General features: G+C 32.4%; 2 protein-coding genes across 2 annotated transcripts; one reads left to right on the plus strand and one right to left on the minus strand.

The window, feature by feature from the left end:
- The first annotated feature begins 3,408 nt into the window (after positions 1-3,408).
- On the plus strand, positions 3,409-4,449 carry LOC134233560 (putative nuclease HARBI1). Its single transcript, XM_062715528.1, has one exon. The coding sequence runs from the start codon at positions 3,409-3,411 to the stop codon at positions 4,447-4,449; it is 1,041 nt and encodes a 346-aa protein (XP_062571512.1).
- Positions 4,450-5,217: 768 nt separating this feature from the next.
- LOC134233558 (myb/SANT-like DNA-binding domain-containing protein 4) lies at positions 5,218-6,352 on the minus strand. Its single transcript, XM_062715526.1, has 2 exons — positions 6,136-6,352; positions 5,218-5,507 (listed from the first exon to the last, which is right to left on the minus strand). The coding sequence occupies exons 1-2, from the start codon at positions 6,350-6,352 to the stop codon at positions 5,218-5,220; spliced, it is 507 nt and encodes a 168-aa protein (XP_062571510.1).
- Between the last annotated feature and the right edge of the window lie 9,192 nt (positions 6,353-15,544).

A 15,544-nucleotide genomic window follows, 5' to 3' on the forward strand; every position in this document is an offset into this window, starting at 1 on the left:
CACTAGCTACATAACCCATATTTCTTGTGAATATTGCTTCAATTGTTTAGTTGCTTATTAGGTAAAATCTTAAAATGTGTTAAATGCAAGTAAATTCGCATTCAAAATGTTTAACAGTTGGGAAGTAATTTGGTTACGGACACTACAAACAATTTCAAAAAAGAAAACAACTAAAATTATACCAATTTCATATAAAGTATTGTATATTTAACTGTTTGAAGAAAAATAGAATGCTTCACAGAAAAGAAAAAATAATTGAAGAAATATTAGTGAGCTTTATTCTTCAAGGTTTGACTTTTCTACTTACACATAACACCTGTCTAAAGTTACATGTGTATATATTTATTCGAAGTATATTGGTTATGGTATGCTTGTAACAGATGAAGTTGAGATCTGAAGAATAAAAAAAAATCAGGAGAAACTGAAACGAGAAATGAAATGCTGAAAAAAGATAGGAAAAGGGCTTAAAACAAAAACTTTATCCACAAACCTGTGAACAATTAAAGTATTGTGTAGTGTCCGTAACCCTTAAAATTGGTTAATTGACCTCATTGATCATTGTACCTACATTCTAAATAGTTTTCATAAAACTTTAATGAATAATAAAACTTTTCTTTTGCACTTCGGTAATAAATGCATGTAGTTATGTGAAAGAAGGAAGTTTCAGGATTTCCTAAAGTGGATTTTTTTCTATTGGCATTAGTTCTGCAAGTAAATTGTTTTTACTTGAAACAATATCTAATTTGTATATACTTTGTATTTAATAATCATTTAAAGAACAAAGGTCACCTTGTGCAACTTTTGGCCCTGTGAATTTCTAAAAAATCAGAACTGCTCAGTTTTGGTTTAAAATATGTTGAATTTCACTTGGCCCCTTGGTGACTTCATATCAAATAAAAATGACGTAATTTTTTCTCTTGTCCATGTATTATGACGTGATGAATTTCGTCATTTTCCTCAAATTTTGAAAATTTCTTTAAAAGTGACCAAAAATTTAAGCTGTATGTGAATATTTTGCATAGCCCCCATCCTCTGATCTAAAATGTTCAATTATATATTATATATGAAAGAACTGTTTCAGAAGATTATAATCCATGAATTTTTTTTGGATCGCGGGGTGGGCTCATATTTTTATGGACAGTTGAAGATGCTCAATTTCACCCATTTTCTTCAAAAATCAAGAACATTGCAGTTTCACAACGCCTGAGTTTCCAAACTTGGAAACCTGGAGGAAATTTTTTTACAGGAAATGAAAGCACTAAGTCTCTTCTTTATGTTGATGTTTGAAATGGGACGTTAGGATCTGGTCAGTTAATTGGTATATTGACAGGGCCATTTTATGGAGTTAGTGAACCTACCTCTTTAATTTATAATAGTTTAGAAGTTTATAAAATGTTCTTTTTACCAGAAACCAAATCCCAATCATAAATATTTGGGTTTTGTAGTGTCCGTAACTTAATGAAGCAATCAAATAATTGTAGAAAATTTATAAAAATGAAATGTCCTATTTTAATGGAAGTATTTATATCTCACCAAACGCATAAAAAGTGTTATTTATAAATAGTTTTTTTTCTTTATTTATATTGGTTTTAAAGAGTTCACATGAAATGAAATACTACCATTTTGACCAAAAATGTACGAAGTAAGAACTGTTTAAATTTTAAAGTACAATGCCACCTTTTTTAGTCAAAATTGTGTCCTTATTTTGTATTTATATATGTTCTTTGTTTGTAAGCAGTTGAAAAAATTAGAGCTTATAAACAGTTTTTTATATTTATTTCAAAGAAAACAGCACTTGTAGTGTCCGTAACCTGTGAAAATGAGGTTATTATCAGGTTGTAAAAAACAAAGTTCTAATGTGAATTTCACAAAACCGTTTATGCTTGAGATCCTTTAGATACTCTACTTTTTAGAAAAAATGTTTTTGGGGCAAAACGAAGACATTAATTTTTTACCCCTAAGTGCAACCTTACTGTCCCCTATATTGTGTTTCACCCGTCTAGTCAGAAACCAGAGAAGAATTTACCTTAAGGGATAAAGAGATTATTTTGGATGATAAATTTTAGGTTTTCGCTCTCTTACAATTATTTAAAGAATGAAGCTAATTTCAACTTATGTTAAACGATATAACGCGAAGCGGTTTATAAAAAGGCGTAAACTGCCCCAAGTTTTGTTATATCGTATAACATAAGTTGAAATTAGCTTCATTCCGTATAATTTAACTTCAGTATAGACAATAAGACAATTTTTCCTCCAGAATAAGGCTTCAAATTGCGCATTAATTTAAAAGTAACGTCAAGCGGAGTAATACGTTTTTTACGTAACTCATTGTGACGTAGGCAAGTTATGTTATACAAAATATTATATGTTCCTCTGAATGAATCAGCCAATGAAATTGCTTGATGCAAGTGAAATTAAATTATTTATGTCTATTAGGTCAAAGTATCAATTCTACAATGGGATGTCAAATACATTTAGCTTTTAACATTGGATTGTGCACGTGATTTATATGTTTTGTACCATCCGCAACTTCATGCTGTCTCAGTCAATATCCTCCTTAATTCTGAAGAGTTCATTTTTGGAAAGAAAACGTATTACAGAGGCTTTTGATTAACTCAAATACACATGCAGGAGAAAAATCGAACATTCATTAAAAAGAATATGTCTAAGATTTTCTCTAAACAGTGTCGAAGTCAAATATAACTTAAGTAAGACATATGTATTTTAGTTTATGAATCATAAGTGTTTGTGTGCTTATGAATAAAAGACAAAAAATTTCAATATTGGTAAATTTTAGCAAATAGTGGGGATTTTAATTTAAATAATATATCTCAAGAATGTGTTGTAACTGATACTTAGTTTTCCCCAACATGTTTGTCGCACTTAAAGCATTTTGTACCATTGTTTTTCAATGTTCTTTCCAAAGATGTCATCAACAATCTTGGTTTCATGGTTTCAAAACTTAGATTATATGCTTTATCAGAAAGAATACAAAATTTGTTAATTTTTTTCTTCAAAATATATAGAATGAAAATGAATTATCATATTGTATTGAAATCTCCTTCGTAATGGTATGTACATGTATGTACCTTAAAGAACCCTCTGATCAGTTTGTACAGTTTCCCTTATTTAAGGTTAAGTTGATTATTATATGACTATGCTTTCCTTTCATTGAATTCACTGTCTTATTCAATATTTTACAAGTTCGTGTAAAATTAATCATTCGCGTCCGTGCCCTTCAGGGGCCAGTTTCACAAAGCTATCTTATGACAGAAATCTGTCTTAAGACCAAAATTTGTCATAAGTTTTTATCATAGCTGTTTCACAAAAGTGTCTTATCTTATGATAATCATAAGATTGTTCAAAATCTTAAGACATCCAGATACTTGTCTTAAGTCTATACTAAACATGGCGGCGGCCTATGTTTTGATGAGAAATAGGCAGTTCATCAGGCGTGAGCGTGTTTTCAGGGACAGAAACAACCCACTAGACTATATGGACGATTGTGACATCTTAGACAAGTTTCGTTTACCACGACATGTTATCTTTGATCTCTGTAATGAACTCAGTGATCGTATAGAACACCCAACCAACAGATCTCATGCCATACCAACTTCATTGCAAGTTATGGTAACTCTTCGCTTTTATGCAAGTGGGAGTTTTCAAACTGTTTGCGCAGATCTTCATGGTATTGGTAAAGCAAGTGTATCCAGAATCGTTAACGCAGTTTCGACAGCTCTAGTCGCTGTAAGTAATGCCTACATTAGATTTCCCCTTACTGACAGAGACATAAACAATACCATACTCGGCTTTGCACATATATGTAATTTTCCAAATGTAATAGGAGCAATAGACGGGACACATATTCCTTTTAAAGCACCTTCAACTGATGAGTACTTGTTTGTGAATAGAAAGAACTTTCACTCACTAAGTGTCGTGGCAGTATGTGATTCCAATTTACAATTTTTGAATTTGATAGCTAAATGGCCTGGTTCATCACATGACGCATTTGTGTGGTCCAATTCTGTGCTGTGTCAAATGTTCGATATTGGTAATATTGCCAGAGGTTGGTTAGTTGGTGACAGTGCCTACCCCTTAAGGAAATATTTACTGACACCCATGTTAAATCCAAGTAACCCTCAGCAAGTGGCGTACAATGAAGCCCATGCAAAAACCAGAGCCCCCGTTGAGCGATCGATTGGTGTTTTGAAAATGAGATTCAGGTGCGTTGATCATTCCGGAGGGACCCTTCTATTCCGACCTGAGAGAGCATGTCGGATTGTGACGGCCTGTGTTGTGCTACATAACATTTGCACAAAGAACAATGTTCCTGTTCCCAGAAACAGAAATCAGCATCGGTTCATTCAACAACAAGACAATGTTGTTTACCAAGGAATAAACAATGACGGTGCTGAAGTTAGAAGAAGATTAATTCAAACTCGATTCTGACAAAACTGCTGGAATACCACCCAACTCTATATACATTTAAACATTGTGTTGTTCATTCAAATAATAAGTTATAGCAATTGTTTATGTTATGTTATATTCATATTCACTTGGTAAAAGTAAAAGTATTTTAACTACAATACATATTTAAATCGTTTTATTACCTCCAAATGCATTAGTTTATTACATGTGTAACAATCAATAAGGAAAAAAACTCTTAAGTTGTGAGAAAAGTGATTCGTAAAAAAAGCATGATATGCTTGTGAAACACTGATGTCCCCGAACTCCTGCTTATTGCAAAGATTAGTTTTTCTAAAGTACGTCAAACTCCAAGGTCAGGTGAAAAAACGTGAACATTGTTGGTATCCAAAAGGCACAAGAAATATATATCTGAGACAATTTTAGTACAAGTTTAAGATTTTTTAAAGTAAATCTAGCTCTAAGGTCAAGGGAAAAAAATTTACATCTTTGGAAAGACCTTGTTGTGATAAATACACATATGCAATATGAAAGCTCTAGCACCAACTGTTTAAAAGTTATGGCCAAGGTTAAAGTTGACTAATTGTTTTGCAAAAGTGGTTCAAACTCGACGGTCCAAAGGTCAAGCTGGTACCGAACAGTAGATCAAGGAATACACATGTGAAATATGAAAGCTACACCTCCAGTCGAAGTCATGGACAAGGTTAAAGTTTTTTTGGACAAACAGACAGACAGACAGACAGGACAAAAACTATATATTCCCGAATCTTCGATTACGGGAGCATAAATACTTTAATGCTTCTCAGATTCCGGTTGCACGCTGACATCTACACTGGAAATAATACCCATTTGACATAAATACAAGTTGTGTTTTTCTTTTTGTAATTTTAAGCGTTCTTCTTCAACTTCCAGGCGTTTACGTTCGACTCCCAGTCGATCTTCTTCGACACGAAGACGCTGCTTTTCTACAAGTAGTCTTTCCTGCTCAATGTTTACCAGTTTGCTTGTAGAATCTTCAGATTCAGCGTCGTAGCGTCTTTTCCGTTTAGCTGGAACTGACTTTATCGTAGCAGCTTGTTCATCTATGAAATGAAAAGACTGTTAGTTTCGGGGAAAATAAAATTCAAAGCAAAAATAAAACTCTCTCTCTCTCTCTCTCTCTCTCTCTCTCTCCGTGTTAATATACTAAAACTTTTAATACGACATTTTGATTGACATTAAATTAACGCCTTAAAAGTTAACTAGTAAAAATAGTAGAATTTGGGAGTTTGGACAATTTCCCTCTTTTTTGGGGTGGGGGTGGGGGTGCCATGTTTAATTTTCAGGGTTTAATTCTTTTCCTCTTTCAATTACCCCCCTCCCCTTAAAATTAGCGTCCGATGCCAATGTATCCTGTATTTAGATAAATTGTGCAGTATTTATCTAAAATGAAATATAATGAATACATGTATTGTACTACATAAATGTTTATTTTTCAGAAATTTGTTGTATAATGGTGATAGCCGCAAGCATAGGGTAAATATTGTACAATTATTCTTTAACATGTATAATGAAAATATCGTAGTAATCAAATTCTCTGTGACTTACCATTATTGGTATTTTCTAATAAAGATGCGGTATTTGTTTACGTTGCACTGTTTGATGTTGTTGATTTATCCAGCAATTCAATTTCACCCTCCACCCCTGTAATCTATGTTTGGCCAATGATGCCCTCAATCTTCTCGTCCATGGGGGTGATCTGGGCACCAGATGGGAGTGATCCTCCACCGGTTTTTCTCTGTTCTCTTTTATTAAGGGACAATTTCTTCTTACTTTCGCTCGACATAAAAGTCCACTTTTTTTTAATTTCCTCTCCGGAACGCACATAATTAGAACAGTTGACAGCATTTGTCTTTTCTGCAATCTCCTCCCAAGCCTTTCTTTTCATAGAATTACAAACTACAGAACTTTGTTTGGAAAATAACAATTGTTTCCTTTTTTCAACTTCTTCCGTTAAAATAGATATTTCTGAAGCAGAGAAATTCGGACACCGTTTTGTGTTTCATGCCATTCCAGAGCCGATCCACGTTGCACGTGCACGAGATGTTCGTTGGTTGGTTTTTATAGCACGGCGAATACAATCGAACACTCGTTTTTACGGTAGCGTGGTGGATCTACATTCTAATTTAACAAATTAAATCGTACACAAAAGGTATGGGTGCAAGAATTATTTATATAAGTTTTAACATCTACTCGTCATTGCTGATCATTCATTTTATCATCGATATTTTTATATATTAATGAAATATCAGAACTCAGCCTAAATGTTATCAATTTTTATTGGCCTCTTTAAAAAGTTTTTTTTTTTATTTATTCAATTCATAAAATATGTTTAGCGGTGGTTACACATATTTCATAATTAATAGTTATGATAATGCCTTTCAAACGAAGCTGGTAAATCAATAAGTATAAACACTGTCTTCATTATATATAAAAATTGCTTTCTAAGAATATCTTAAGATAAGCCCATGTTGTGATGATTTTGTGAAACCGCAATGACAAATCTTATGATAATCTGAAGTCAAAACTTATGACAATCTTAAGACATGTCTTAGTATAAATCTTATGATAGCTTTGTGAAACTGGCCCCAGATTTTTAAACTCATACAGACTCAAGCACGTAGCAACATTCTAAAAAGAATTGAGTCTTACCTTGTGCAGAGCACAATACTCCTATTAAAGAAAGGTGCAGGAGTACGAATTCAGCCATGTGTATATCTATGAAACATAAACACAATGTGCAGCACAGAGTTCTGACTTGACTCTCGTTCTCACGAACTGTTTGCGATGGGAGACAATGGTTCAGAATTTTATGACAATAAAACTTCCTTCCTCCTAATCTGCTAAAATAATTAAAGTGTCAATACAGAGTCACAAAGGGGAAGAGAATTAAAAAGTTTTTAATTTCTGTGTAGTGAGCTGTAGATCAAGAAGTGACTTCCGGTGAACACGTGATGGATGTAGAGTGTTTAATAAATCGCTATATTGAAGTGTCATCAACGGGTTGTGTTAGTACTTAGTATTCATGCCATCTCTCTCTCTCTCTCTCTCTCTCTCTCTCTCTCTCTCTCTCTCTCTCTCTCTCTCTCTCTCTCTCTGTGGGGGTATGTGAATTAATTTTATGGATATTACTTTTACCTCTGTTAATATAAACTGTTGACTGAGAATTAAAAGAAAAAGTATGAATTAAGGAAAAGGGAATAGAATATTCATTAAGTTATGCTTATATTGTTTAACAGAAGTACAATTATGATTGATTGAATTACATATGTCAAAAAATTATGCTTTTAAAGCAAAACTTCATTTTTTAAGAAATTACATAACTTTGTGATTCTGTAATTATTTAATATCCTTAAATATACTACAAAAAATAACACTTCCTCTTTAAAGTCTCCAAAACCACATGAACCCATGAACCTTACTATCTGTTAAGAGTAAACATTTCCTGTAATATCACTGGCAAAGGATGTATTCACTATGACAAAAGAATTGACCTATAGGAGATAACAATTTCCCGGAAAAAGTGACATTTAAAAATTTATCTTCATTTGTTGTTTTCTACCATATATATGTCTAAATTTTTCAAATTTGTAATTTATACCTAATATTTATTATTTACAACTTTACAATAAACCTCCAAAGTTGGCCAAAACACAGTTTTGTCCGTTAAAGCGTTAATTTTTGCATGTATTTTGGCCTAGAAGTCCTTCAGGACAGACCTGCCCCTAAATACAACTGTGATATTTTGATAGGTTGGGATGTAAAGAATAATTTAAGATAGGATTTTTTTAGGGGCACCCCTGCCCTAGGGTCGAAATTCAAAAAAAAAAAAACTAAAAAAAAAAATAAGGAGACCTGATTTTGATAATCTGTTTACAATTTATGCAGTACAAATGTATAGTCAGACTAGCTCAGTTGATAAAAATGTCGACTTTTACACTCTCAATACATGTACTTTCTTTTTAAAGTCGGGGGTTCGAATCCACCTGGTACCACACTTTTAAAGTTTTAATTTTTCGCTTTTTCAAAGACTATTTTAATTTTTTTTTTTCTTGACTTGTGTATTTTCTTCAATTATCTATCCTATGCATGCCCATTCTTGATATAAGAAACGCTAACGTGAGATGAGATCGTAACAATCCTATGTCCAGTTGTCAGTCAGGCGGAACAACATAAGCACAATTTCTCCGAGGACAAGAATAGCTCACTTTGTGTTACTCGATACAGGTATCCTTAGCAGCATTGAGCTGCGATGATATTCCTTAGAATTTAATCACATTGACTTTGGCTACATATACATATCAGTAACTGTTTTCCTTGGATTTCATTTAGGCTTATATAATTTGCACACATTAATGGCATGTTTTATAATATCCAGTGATAAATAAAGCCTAGACGTAAAGAATAGAATTTCAGAGACAGTATACATTACCATTACATGTATGCACAATGAGAAGTAAAGAATCTCTCAATTATTACATTTGGAGATAAAAAATCTCAGAAAAAAGGTTCCTCCTACATCTACACTCTGAAATAAAGATTTAGAAAAAAAAAACAAATTGTTATATGTATTCAGCCTAATGTCATTAATCAGAACGGAAATCTACAAGCTTTTTGTAGAGAGAAAAACCAAGCCCGGTCCTATAGGTCAAATCCCTATTTAGAATGAAGTGATCCTTAACTTTGTCCGTAAAAGGAGCTAACAACAAAGAATTTATATTTCAATCAAGTATATGATAAAAATCCAATTTTCATGAACATAAAACATGAACATTTCGAGTCATGAATTTAATGACATGAAAAAAGTAAATGAAAAACAAACATCTATGTACATGAATATTTTTCAAATATTTATTTAATAAATGTATAGATATGTCTTTGTAAAAAGGATAACGATAGAACAGTATACACTTCCTCTCTTGTGTGTATATAAACAGTATTACATCATTTAAGTGTTTACACTTTTATTATCATGTTGAACTGGACACAAAAAGGGATCATACGTAAGCACTAGACGCTTTGAAGTAGTATACGTGTACCTCTTAGAGAAGCATTGTGTATATTGTATCAGTTCATGTCGAACTAAATTATTTACAAATAGAATTAACATTCTTGAGTTATATATTGTATTCCGTTATTCCGTTCACCTACAATAATTTATAAAATGAATAAAAATCAATAAGGTTTAATTGACTTTTTTCCCTGTGATATTTTTTTATTTATTTTTTTTGTTAAAAGTATTGTCAGGTATGAAGAGGAATTTATTCTCCTAATATGCCGCATAAGATACATGTGCAAGTTAATACTAATATATAGTATTCCTTTCTAGTCATGGATGTGCACAAATATTGCGGGTTCATATTAAAACATTTTTTATCCTTAGTTAATTTAATTTATTAGATGTGTGCATACAATTTGTCATTCATTTGACTTGTTTTGAATTAATGACCATCAACGTTCCTTTATTTAAAGGTGGAATAAGGAAACCTTGGTTTTACTTTCCGAAAATTGATAATGACCAGACAATGTATATTATCGAGGAGAATTTTGGTATCAAGTGTTTGTCTAAAAGTTTTTCATTTGTAAAGAAAATTTGATCACTGATTGAAATTGAATTTTGATCCTGGGTGAAGACAACAACTCAGATCTCTCTCTCTCTCTCTCTCTCTCTCTCTCTCTCTCTCTCTCTCTCTCTCTCTCTCTCTCTCTGTGTGTGTGTGTGTGTGTGTTAAATTAACTCTCCCTCTGTGGATATTATTCCTTTTATAAAAAATAAACGAAAAAAAAAACAAAAAAAAAACAAAAACAATAAAAGCGGAAAAGGAAAAAATTCCCTCGGCCAGTTATGCAATATCGTTATATATAAATGAAGAGAACAAAAGGATGTTATGTTTATTTACGGTTTGAAAAACGCTTATTTACAGATACAATTATTTTATGACTCTTTTTCTCCATAAGCAAAAAATTGCAAATAATTTATATGTAAAACGCAGCAGTTATAACTAGAAATAAATCATATAAAACACAAATCTATTTCTTGTTCCATATATAGTAATACTTTTTATGCAGGAAATTGGTGATTTTCCTTGATTGGACGAGGGTCAAATATGAGAACTGTTTAGCTGCAAAGCTTTCTTCCGTTTCAAACTCATAATCTTAACCCGTCTTTTTTCCGCGAAAGTTCATTTTATGTATACTATTTTCGTATTTCCTGGTAAAATTAAATTTTAACCCGTCTTAATTTTTATTAATTTTCCCTAAGAACAATTTATTCATCAGTCATTATTTTCAAATAGAATTCAAGCGTGATAAAAAATTGTAGTTCTATGTGTAAAACTTTTCTGTCCCAAAGGTAAATAATTGTAAATAACTCGCATTAGAGAGAAACATTATTATTTTCAGTAACATCATTATTCTTCAAAAAATGGCTATTGGCATAGGAGTGCACAAGGAACTTTGAATTATAATGATCATACATGTAGTATCTTCCCTCACGGGGTATGGAAAACCTAAACTTCCAAATTTAATGCAAACTAAAAAAAAATTCTACTTTACTCTCGAACATCTTGTATAAATTGAAGAATACGAAAAGTGATCAATATTTTCCAAAAAAAGTTGAACATTCTAATTTTGTGCAAGGTATTAAAGGTGACTTTTATTTTATGAGATTTGCGGAAGAAGAAAATAGAAGGGAATAGGCATTAAGTTGAAGATTAAATTTAAATCTATTCCCGAAAGTGCGTAAAAAATACGTGATTACGCGGAAACGATATCTGCGTGATTTAGCGGTAGAAATAGGAAATGGTTTATGCGTTAAAATGCGTGTGATTACAAGGAAGGGGGGGGGGGGGGTATATTCATACATGTATAAGTGGATAAGGTGCCTAGGATGAGTAGGCATCCCTTGTTGATCAAGCATGCCCTCTATGAGCCCTGTGTATTAATAATTTTTAAAGAACCAAGTCAAATGCATTATAAAAAGGATTTAACGATTGCTTTGAAACACGTTAGCCTTGAAACTGCCACATGATAGGTTATATTTTCTAACAAGAGCATTATAATGACGAGTGAATAAACAAAATGCCGTCTATGTAACATCAATTTCTCAGTGATTATCATGCCTTGCTTTAAAATTGGATCGTACTTAGAGCTAGCCCCTTAGTAGTTATTACGTTTTGAGACATATATACCATAAGCGGGAGAAAGTGTAGTGACATTACACACATAAGTTAAATGAAGATGGAAAAACTAATTAAAAGCCATCTTGGTTGTTGTAAAATTTATTTGTAGGATAACCTTAATTTCCTATTTTCAAAATAAAACATCCAATTTAAACATCCTACTATAAAACAGATAGTAGCTAATACTGTGATGTCTTTCATTGAATTCCAATGAGATATGTCCAGATATATCAAGTCGTCATATAAATGAGAAGAACTATTGTTAATATACAAAACATCGTCGTTATATCTCAAAATTCCATTTTCTTCTGATGTAGTGGTTTTCTAAATAAATTCTACTTGATAGGAATATAAAAAAAACAGGTCAGCTAGTAAAGGAGCATAGTAAGTGTACATCAGAATTCCAACAGTTTGTTTGAAAATTAGGTCTCCGAAAACTACATCACGTCAAGTAGTACCTCTTGTATCTTTTTAATATCAGTTTCAAAGTATGTGTCCACAGTAAGCATATTCTGTATGGCAGAATATATCTTGTATCCAATCACAAGACTGATTTTTCTAAATTCTGTGACAGTCATGATTTACAAGATTGGAAGTAATACATTTAAAAACAGTAACAGACACAATCTCGGAGTTTTAATTTCTATAAAATTTAGAAATCCACAATTTAATTAAAATGACATAATGATATAAAAAGTAAATATTCAATTGACAATATTTTCTTTGCATAGTTTTATGAACCTTTAAAATATAAAAAAGAATTATAATCCTGCAGAATTATACAATCAATCTGATTGGTTTGGAGCAGGTCACGTGCAGAGAGACAACTCGTGATGTCTCCCTCACGCGTAGGGTGACAACTGTTACATATATGTATCTCCCTTCAGATGACAATGAAATAGCATAAGTGAGCATGCAGAGCTACAACTATGTTGTCGCCCTTTGAATAAAACTACAGAAACTACAGTAATTTAAGGGTTTGCTATTGTGTGCAGCCAAGTGAGACTCACTGAAAATAGAAATCTTAATATCTTTAAAAATAAGCCTTGCCAACACTTGAAAACTGGTCCATTTCATCTTCATAATGAAAACCATCTTTGGGTATATGCAGCTACATTGACACTTGCAGTAGTTTGCAGCTATGAAGTGCACAAAACACCTGCAGGACTGCGCAGCCACAGGTTTTAGCAGTGCATTAAAAAATCCAAAAAAATATGAAATAGTTAAATAAACAAAGTGGCTACAACTATTTGTGAAGAACCATTGTTTTAAATGAAAACTGACTGCAACAGGTACAATTCTTAAAATGCATACTTGTCAATTCAACAAGAAAATGTTAGCCATGAAAGTAGTGCCAACCACATGGCAATGTATTAAAAATAGAATTAAAGAGACTCACTATTGTTCTATAAATAGCAATTTATATGAAAGCCCAAATTTATCTAAAGGATTACTCTAAGGTGTGTACAAAACAGGGAAATTAATGCTAGACAATTAATTTTCTCCTTAAAAAAATATGCTAAATAAGAGATTAACAATCTGTAGGGTAATGAAAGTGTGCAATTTAAATTACACTTGGCCCACAATGTTTACTAATGAGTCATATTGGTGTTCTTCAGATTTCTACGACATTCTTATCCCCCTTAATTCTCGTGAAAAACAAATATGGGCCAATATTTTGGCCCCACTTAGGGGTCATAAGGCCACATCTAATCAAAAATTGATTCCACAACATGAGGATATTTCATCATCAATATGGCTAACAATGCTTATTCTGAAGAAAAATGTTTACTGGTTTTTCCCCACATGTATGTATATATGCAATGACCAGTTATATCAAATCTGATCCCAGAAGAAGAAAAAAATGAAAATACAAATGGGAAATATATTAATATTATCAAAATTAGGTCTGGTCCATGATTTAGACCAACTTGAATCTTCACTATATTTGAGATTATGCTCGCATTTAACTATGAGTAAATCATTACCCTGCTGCTCGTTAAAGGACCATTTTTTACTATACATTCCCATGCAAGACTTTGATACCCTTGTTTAGGGTTTAATTTTCATGGATGACAAATAAACAGAGTTAACAGACACCAGAGACCCTTTGATCAGAAAAGCTCCATACAGTCTTTTGCTATGATGACTTAATTAAGATATTAAAATGTCTTTGATTATTGTAAAAAAAAATTCACAAAGAACAAAACATCACTTCCAGAATATTTTATTTTTTTTAACATGTTAACCCACATATCCAAGTTTGACTAATTTTTAAAAAAGTTTCTTTACAGATATAATAAAGGTATTTTTTCTAAAAATAAACTTCAATCTTAACAATATAACTGCAGTAAGAGGATATCTGAGACCTGTGTTCTCAGCACTGGTTTCAAAAGACTAATTTAAAAACATTTTGTGCATTTAATGCACTGCACAAGAACACATATAAAGTAAGTAAAAAATCTAATTATAATATCCTTTACCAAGATCCAAAATGTTCTTCATTGGAAACTTGTGGAAAGTTCATATATGTATTTTTGTTTATTGTCATCATATGATCTTTTTCAACGATGTACGGAAAGTTCAACACATGTGTAAATACTACCATAAAATCAAATAACTTTCAAGTCACATAGTAATAAATTAGATCAGAGTCTTCATTTGTTGCTGATATTTTCTCCAACACTGTTTTCCAAAAGATTGAGACAAACCAACATGGACAATCTCTATCATTTGAACCATTTCCTCTTCATCTTTGAAATCTATAAAATTATATAACATAACATTAAACAAGAGGCCCATGGGCCACATCGCTCACCTGAGCACCAAGGGAAGGAAAAAGTAGAAAATGGCTTTTTATTGTAAAGTTTAAATCCAAAAGTAGTCCCCTGACCAATCATGGATTTGCTATTTTTTTAGAAAATGATTTTTAAAGAATTTTCCTATATATACCTTTAAAAACTTTGGTCGGCCATTTTGGCCCCGCCCTACCCCCGGGGGTCATGATTTGAACAAAATTGAATCTACACTACCTGAGCATGCTTCCATATAAATATGATGAATAATGGCTTTGTCATTCTTGAGAAGAAGATTTTTAAAGAATTTTCCTATATATTTCTATGTAAATCTTTGGTCGGCCATTTTGGCCCCACCCTACCCCCAGGGGTCATGATTTGAACAAACTTGAATCTACACTACCTGAGCATGCTTCCATATAAATATGATAAATTATGGCTTTGTCATTCTTGAGAAGAAGATTTATAAAGAATTTTCCTATATATTTCTTTTTAAAAATTTGGTCGGCCTTTTTGGCCGCGCCTACCCCCGGGGGTCATGTTTTGACAAATCTTGAATCTACACTACCTGAGCATGCTTCCATATAAATATGATGAATTATGGCTTTGTCATTCTTGAGAAGAAGATTTTTAAAGAATTTTCCTATATATTTCTATGTAAAACTTTGGTCGGCCATTTTGGCCCCGCCATACCCCCGGGGGTCATGATTTGAACAAATTTGAATCTACACTACCTGAGCATGCTTCCATATAAATATGATGAATAATGGCTTTGTCATTCTTGAGAAGAAGATTTTTAAAGAATTTTCCTATATATATCTATGTAAAACTTTGGTCGGCCATTTTGGCCCCGCCCTACCCCCGGGGGTCATGATTTGAACAAACTTGAATCTACACTACCTGAGCATGCTTCCATATAAATATGATAAATTATGGCTTTGTCATTCTTGAGAAGAAGATTTTTAAAGAATTTTCCTATATATTTCTATGTAAAACTTTGGTCGGCCATTTTGGCCCCGCCCTACCCCCGGGGTCATGATTTGAACAAACTTGAATCTACACTACCTGAGCATGCTTCCATATAAATATGATAAATTAATGGCT

This window comes from Saccostrea cucullata, unplaced genomic scaffold, assembly GCF_032062105.1.
Source record: "Saccostrea cucullata isolate Sc308-1 unplaced genomic scaffold, CSIRO_AGI_Scuc_v1 ctg3841, whole genome shotgun sequence".
Lineage (NCBI taxonomy): Eukaryota > Metazoa > Mollusca > Bivalvia > Ostreida > Ostreidae > Saccostrea > Saccostrea cuccullata.

What these genes read in the sequence shown, in the direction of transcription:
- LOC134233560 (XM_062715528.1), top strand. Translation starts at nt 3,409, where the DNA reads ATGGCGGCGGCCTATGTTTTGATGAGAAATAGGCAGTTCATCAGGCGT.
- LOC134233558 (XM_062715526.1), bottom strand. Translation starts at nt 6,352, where the DNA reads ATGAAAAGAAAGGCTTGGGAGGAGATTGCAGAAAAGACAAATGCTGTC. An exon ending in CATGGACGAGAAGATTGAGG is followed by an intron (nt 5,508 to 6,135) that starts GCATCATTGGCC and finishes TTCATTTCATAG; the next exon opens with ATGAACAAGCTGCTACGATA.